This window comes from Bubalus bubalis, chromosome 18 (genome assembly GCF_019923935.1).
Source record: "Bubalus bubalis isolate 160015118507 breed Murrah chromosome 18, NDDB_SH_1, whole genome shotgun sequence".
Lineage (NCBI taxonomy): Eukaryota > Metazoa > Chordata > Mammalia > Artiodactyla > Bovidae > Bubalus > Bubalus bubalis.
In genome coordinates, this window is record NC_059174.1 from 25,529,160 (window position 1) to 25,536,205 (window position 7,046).

Consider the following 7,046-nt stretch of genomic DNA (forward strand, 5'->3'; position numbering starts at 1 on the left):
CCATATGCAACTCCACTTAACTCTCACAAGAACCAAACAAGGCAAGCGTTAATCTCCCCATTTTATAGACGAGGCAACTGAGGGCTTGCCCGAAGTCACATGACCAGAGTGTTCCAGACTCAGGATTGGAACCCAGCCTTAGATCCCAGTCCCCAGCCTGGCCCCCCTAGCCTGCATACCACCCCTTCTCCATGGCTCAACATCCGTCTGTGGAAGAATGACCAGAAGAAGCTGTGCTTTGGTCTGTGAAGGTCAATGTCTTTACTTCTAAAGCATACATTGGACTCACTATATATTAACATCAAAAAGGGCTATCTAAAATGGAGTCTTTCTTTTTAAAAACTCAAATCCTCACATTTTTAGATAAGATCCAAAATGACATGAAATTAAACTATACAATGTTATGAACAGTATAACAACTGCTTTTAGAAAGCAAAATGAAAGGAAAAAAAAAGAAAATGAGCACTTGGGACTGTTGTCAGCCTGGGTTCCATGTCTTTTGAGGCATTGTGACTAAAGCCAGCACCGAGGGGAAGGACTGCCCCTCTCTGCAGGCACAGGAAGGGAATCCAGTCAGAGGAGGTGGACGTGGGCTTTTCAGACTTCTGAAGGTGACAGTGGGACAAGGCGGGTCTCCCTGCTCCTCTGGGATTTGGTGGTGGGTACTGATTAAAGTCTCCTTTTACCACAAACTGGGAGGTGGGTAGGGAGAGGGCAGGGGCAGAGCTGGGTTCAGAAGAATCATTTTGACAGTAAACGTCTTCTGGCCTTCTTGAGAAGAGCCCCAGCCATCAAGTGGTAACAGATGACTCCATCCACCTGCTGGTTTCCTTAACAACCCTCTTCCCCTGCCCACTCCCTATCCAGGACACCCAAGGCTCCATGAGCCCTGTGGGTAGCCGGAGACCTAGGGGTACCCTAAAAGGACCCGAGGGAGAACACTCTGGTCTTGGAAATAGCTGGATATTGCCCAGAGCATCTTGGCAGCACAAGACCCCTGGCGTACAGGCCAGCAGAAGGGGGCCCAGGGGCTGGGAGGGCTCTGTGGGGTCAGAGGCATTCCCACCCTCTTTTTACCTCTCCTGCTCCAGGTACCCAGGCATGGTCTTGGCCCTGAGGCAGGGCTGGGGTGAGCTGATTAGGGCCACGCCCTTGAGGCTTTGGTTCACACAATTTGATTTGAGTGAGGGAGTGACACTTGTTTCCATCCACTAGGAAGATGAAGGGCTTGGCCCTTCCTCCTCCTGGGCACCAGGGGGTCTAACAATCCCCTTCTTTCACATCAGCAGTTCTGTCTGGCTGAGGGCACGTTTCCCACCTGCGCTTGGAACTCTGTGGCAAAGGTGGGAGGGGCGCTTCCAAAACGCTGGGATGAGCCCTCCGTGCAAAGGCTGCCTTTCCTCCTTTCCCTGGGGACAGCACTGTTCCTGACTGAGCCTGTCCTGGAAGAACTTCCCTGCCTCCTCCCTTCTGGCTGGGCCAATCGCTCTCCAAGAGACCCGGCCCACAGGTGTGCAGCACTCCTGTGTGTCTCGACTGTCAGAACCCTGGAGGGCAGGTTGCCCCTGGCTGAAGTTGCTTCCTGGCCCCAGGATTCCCTCCTGGAGTTAGCCTTCCCCCTCAAACAGCTACCTGAAGGGGGCCACCCTGCACCCAGGCCCTCCCGTGACCCTCCTCTTTCCTAACCTATCTGTTTTCTCTAGTGAGGCTGAACCGTTTGGGAAGGTTGGGCTAGCACCACCCCCTCCTTGGGGTGGAGAGAGGCCAGTTCGACTTCCAGCCTGGTTCCACTGAGAAAAGGGAGGCTGAGGTCTCTCAAGAGAGCGAATCCTGTAAGGGGAAAGAGGTTTGCGGGATCAAGACCAGCCACAGCCATCTGCCCCCCCAACTCCACCTCCTCCAGGCCGGTACCAGGGGTGCCTGGCACCTACACCCTCCACCTGCCCTGGTGCCCTTTCATCCTCACGCCCAGGGCCAGGTCCGGGGATGGGCGCAAGGAGGCCGGGCCGGGCCGGGTCGTGCCGGGGCCGCAGCGGGGACTCAGGGCAGGCAGGCAGCTACCTGGTAGGCGCCCTCGGCCGCGGCGGCTGCGGCGCTGTGCTGCGCGCTGTGCTCCTGCAGCAGGGCCACGTCCAGGAAACGCTCGCCGCACCACACACACTTGAACTGCTGCTCACGGGCGTGCACGCCCTGGTGCTTGTTGAGGTGCTCGCGCTGCTTGAAGGCCTTGTCGCAGTTGGGGCACTTGTAGGGCTTCTCGCCCGTGTGCACCCTCCGGTGCCGCTGCAGGTCGGAGGCGTACTTAAAGCGCTTGTCGCAGTCCGGGCACTTGAGCGGCTTCTCGCGGGCCGGGTCGCAGCGGTGCTGCACGAACTCGGAGGACGAGAAGAAGCGGCGCTCGCACAGGGTGCAGCGCAGGGGCTTCTCGGCCGCCGAGCAGTGGGCCAGCTGGTGCTTCTGCAGGGCCGAGGCCCGCTTGTAGGCCTTGTGGCACACTGGGCACTTGAAGGGCCGCTCGGCCGCACCCGGCAGGCACTTGTGCCGCAGCAGCTCGGCAGACTGGTCGAAGCCCTTCTGGCACACGGGGCACTTGAAGAGGGTCTCGAGGGTGTGCACATGCTGGTGGTAGAGCAGGTGGCTGGGCTGCCCGAAGCCCTTCTCACACAGGCCGCACTTGAAGGGCTCCTCGGCCTTGTGCGTGCGCCGGTGCCGCATGAGCGCGTACTGCTGCTTGAAGCCCATCGGGCACAGGTCGCACTTGAAGGGCCGCTCGGCGCTGTGCGTGCGCTCGTGCTGCCGCAGGTCCGACGGCCGCTTGAAGGCCTTCTGGCACTCGCCGCAGCGGAAGGGCCGCTCCCCGCTCGGCGTGCATGGGTGCTGCAGCAGCTCCGACGACTCCTTGAAGTGCAGCTCACACACGTTGCAGCGAAACAGGTGGTGCTCGCCCGAATGCGCGTACATGTGGCGCACCAGGTGCGAGCGGTGCTTGAAGGTCTTCTCGCACACCGCGCACTTGTACGGCCGCTCCGAGCTGTGCGTGCGCTTGTGGTGCACCAGGTGCGACGACTGGCTGAAGCTCTTGTCGCACAGCGTGCACTTGTAGGGCTTCTCGCCCGTGTGGATGCGCTCGTGCCGCGAGAGCTCCGACAGGTGCTTGAAGGGCTTCTGGCAGATGGGGCAGCTGTAGGGCTTGTCGGCCGACTCCGCCGGGGCTACGGCAGGCGGAGGCGGGGGTGCCGGGGGCAGGGAGGGGGCAGCAGTGGCCTCGGGCTCGGCCGCCTCGGCGGGCTTGTAGGTCTTCTCGCAGATGGAACATTTCACAAGGCCCCCGGTGCCGCTGTGGGCGCTGTGGTGCTGCGCCAGTGACGTGAGCAGTGAGAAGCCCATCTTGCAGACACCGCAGACGAAAGGTTTCTGCTCGGCCTGCACGCACTGGTGCTCCAGCAGGTCGGTAGCCTGGTGGAAGATTTTAAGACACTGCGTGCACTGGAATGAGCGATCATGGCCCGCCAGGCACTGGTGCTCATGTGGGCTGGACAGGTGTGCCAGGTCATGACCACACACGCCACACTTGGGGCCCGGCTCCCCTGCGGACTGCAGGGGCACGTGCTGCGGGGGCTGCAGGCCAGGCTCAGGCTGCAGGAGGATGCCATAGACCGCGCAGCCCAGGGGGTTCTCAGCCGTGCCTGGGGGCAGCGTGTGCTCCGCCAGGGCCGGCGGGGGTTCAGCATGGTGCTGCGGCTGTGGGGGCTGAGGCTGCTGCGGCTGCGTCTGCGGCGGCTGCTGCCAGCTCTCCGACATGCTTGGGAAGATGAAACAGGGTTTGGAGAGTAATGGCTTCAGTTTCCCTGCTTAAGGTGACCCACACCAAAGAGAGAAGCTGCCCAGGATCAGGGATGGACGAGGACCTCGGACAAGGCACGGAGCGGGACTGGTCAGGTGGTCCAAGTCATTCACCAAGACAGACTACAAGGCTGTGCCTACAGGACGGGGGTCTTCGGGCAGGGTGCCAGGAGTGGCAGGGAGGCTCTGCAGAGAAGAAAGAAATTGTGAGCTTGAGGCAGGGACACACAGCTGTTCCCAGGGCCTCTCCCTGATCTGCCTGCACTCGCCACATTGACATTAAACACATCAGGGAAGTGAAGGGGGCTCTGGGCTGGGAGATCTTCACTTTCTGGCAGCACAACTCCTCCAGTAAAGGGGATGGTGGCTGTCTCCAGGCCCACCCATCCTCAGTTCCCCATCCCTTGGCCAGGCATTCCAGTCTCCCAGCTTACTGCCAACCCATTTCCATTAGCTGTCTCACAAGTGACAGTCTGGGGTGATCTGCCCACAATACAAAGAAGTCACAAGTTCTGTTCATGCTCCCAGGAAAGAAGGAGGGAAAGACTGACCGGTGAGGGCCTTGGTGCACAAAACAAGAATTTTAAAAACATAACCTTTTTTTATGTGTGTGCAAAACATTTCTTATTTGGAAGCCTAATACAGAAGACAGATAAAAGCATAGAGGCTCCAGTTGAGGCCTCCCTGTAGACCTGCCAGCTCCTCTCCTGTAGCTGCCCTGAATTTCGACCCAGGACACAACTGCTCATAAGAACAGACTGTAGAGCTAAAGGGCCAGACCTCCCAGATCTGAAGGCCCCTCAGTCAACCGATATTTAAAACACCTGCATGGAATGGAGGCCCATCTCAGAAAACTTCTCCTGTGAGGGGCTGGCCCATACCTCTCTCAATTGTCCCCAGGTCCTCCCCCTTGACTGTGTGCCTATTCTGTCTTCACACAATAAGGGGGATGGTTTTGCAGGGACCTGAGCCAATGCTTAATGAGGATGAGACCCACAGACCCACACAGCCTTGATGGCTACTCGGCAGAAGTTCCCCAGGCTAGTCATCTCCCAGAGCACCAAAAAAAAAAAAAGCCTTAAATCCTCTTAATATGATAGTGTCAAGGCCTGCAGGAAATGTAAGCAATTTTGAGTTTGCCTCTGCAATGTGGGATGTAGCATGCTAACCATCCCTGTCACCTTTCCGGAGACAACCCTGTTCCCTTGCTCCAAGTCTGTAACACTGGATAATCCATGGAAGGTAAAGACCACCCAGCCCAGGCAAATCTCTAACTCACCACTTTGTGGCAGCATAAGGTAATGACAGCGAGAGGGAGGAACTTTTAGAATCAGATGCAACCCGCTTTCAGGTTCCCAGCTCCTCCGCTTCTAACATTGAAAAGTTTCTAAGTTTTCTCCCGATGAAAAGAGAAGGAAGGGGATGCCTTCACAAGCCAGCCAGGCTTCTAACTGTTCTGCTAAAGAAACGTAAGAGTCAGGCTAAAAACTGTCAGCCTCAGCATCTTTCCGGGAAGGGAAGAAGTGAAGAAGCCGCTGCTCCGAGTGGAGGCAGCAGGTTGCATGAGCCAGCAGGTACCGAAGCCTCCCCAGGAAAGAGGGAAGCAGGACTACTCTGAGCCAGGTCTAGGTCAGACTGCGCCAACCCAACTGTTTTTTTGTTTTTTCTCCTGGCATGAATGGCTGCCAGACCCAAGGTCCCCAGCCCCGGGCCCCCAGGTCCGCTGCCCATTCCGGCCCCCCCTCCAGGAAGGTGCGGTCAGGAGGCCTCTGATCACCCAGCAAAGAGGATGAGAGACTAGGGTTAGGGAGGCAAGGGGAGGCCCCCACCTGCGCCCCACCCCAGCCCTTCCTCTTCCTTGGGAAACCAACCGAATGAAAGCCGATCACCTCCCCGCCGGCACTGCCCGCCGGCCCAGCTGGGCTGCCTCCTGTCAGCCCTCGCCGGGAAACGGCCAGGACGCTGCGGCCCCGGCGCCGGACCTGCGGGCGAGTGGGCCCGAGAAAGGGCCCAGGGCTGCAGGCCGGGCCCGGGAGGTGGCTGCGTGTCGAGGTCGGCCTGGGCCGCCCAAGAGCTCAGGAGGCCGCCGGGTCGGGCCGGAGGTGGGGTTGGGGGGGTACTGCCGGGCCAGCTGGGGAAGGGGTGCGGCGGGCGCGGCAGTGGCCCCCAGACGCGGCCCCGGGCGCCCCGCCGCTCACCTGCTCCGGGCCGCCCGCGGGGTCAGGCGCGGGGCGAGTGGCGACTGGCTGCTCTCTCAGCCGCCCCTTTATTCCGACTCCATCCGCGGCAGCGCGGCCTACGCGCGCTGCCAATCCCCGGCCTCGCGTAGCGGCGGCTGCCGGCCCGGGGGCGGGGAACGGGCTAGCGGCGGCCGGAATCGAGGAAGCGACGTGCGCGGCCGGGATAGCGGGGCCGGGGCGGAGGAGCGCTGGGAGGGCGGGAGGACGGAACGATGGCCTTGCAGAGACCGGCGGACAGGCGGGCGGCGCGGGGGCCAGGGAGGCGGGGCCGGGGGAGGAGCGGCAGTCCGGGCGGCGGCGGCTGCGGGAGGAGCGGGCGGCACGGAGCGAGGCCGCCCCCTGCCGGGGACCCCGCGGCCGGGCCGGGTCGGACAGCCGGACGCGCTGGGTGGCTCTCCGGTCGCTCGGCCGGCACGTCTCAGCTGACCCAGGAAGGGCGCTCTGCTTCCGACCACCCTACTCGGCCTTAGGGGAGCGAGTTCCCAGGGCCCGGCCCACGGCCCGACCCACGGCCCGACCCCTGAGCCTGAGAGGAGAGCCCTCCTAGACCCTCTGATCTTCTGAAACGGACCCGCCTCTGACTGTTCAGCTCGCACTTAGGGAAGGGTGCCCCCGGGAGCTCGGACTTTGGGCGGAGCTTGGGGAAGGGGCCCCGGGACCTCTGACCCCAGTCGGGACGGCTAGGGCAAGGATCTCCGCTGGGTCTAGTGCTCTGACCTCTGACCCAGGGACCATCGGCTGCCGGGAGGTCCCGAGTTGCTGCAGACTGAGCAGCGGACAGAGAGAGAGGTCAGGACCCAGAGAAATCTCTGAAATGGGCACACGGAGGATGGCCGTGCCAGGAGGCTCCAAGGGAGCAGTCAAAGCGAGGCGAGCGGGCACGCAGCGTGGTCTGGGTGGGTATAATCTTTGCTCCTGTCCTGCCGGGCCCCGCCCCCGTACCCCGCCCCGAGGCGGTGCTAA

At 61.2% G+C, this 7,046-nt stretch overlaps 1 protein-coding gene across 5 annotated transcripts; it reads right to left on the reverse strand.

Moving 5' to 3' along the window:
- Window positions 1–237: 237 nt before the first annotated feature.
- On the reverse strand, window positions 238–6,968 carry ZNF319 (zinc finger protein 319). 5 transcript variants are annotated; one of them, XM_006072586.4, is made up of 3 exons: window positions 6,042–6,968; window positions 2,062–4,029; window positions 238–1,830 (listed from the first exon to the last, which is right to left on the reverse strand). In XM_006072586.4, exons 2-3 carry the CDS (start codon window positions 3,799–3,801, stop codon window positions 1,816–1,818), a joined length of 1,755 nt encoding a protein of 584 aa, XP_006072648.1. In that variant the 5' UTR covers window positions 3,802–4,029; window positions 6,042–6,968; the 3' UTR covers window positions 238–1,815. The 5 variants fall into 5 exon arrangements, with proteins under 5 accessions (XP_006072648.1, XP_044787869.1, XP_044787870.1 ...); XM_044931934.2 differs by adding an exon at window positions 5,123–5,299 and having other exon boundaries at window positions 238–4,029; XM_044931935.2 differs by adding an exon at window positions 5,123–5,302 and having other exon boundaries at window positions 238–4,029.
- Between the last annotated feature and the right edge of the window lie 78 nt (window positions 6,969–7,046).

Bases quoted from the DNA above. Each gene is read 5' to 3' on its own strand.
- ZNF319 (XM_044931936.2), bottom strand. From the start codon at position 3,801: ATGTCGGAGAGCTGGCAGCAGCCGCCGCAGACGCAGCCGCAGCAGCCT.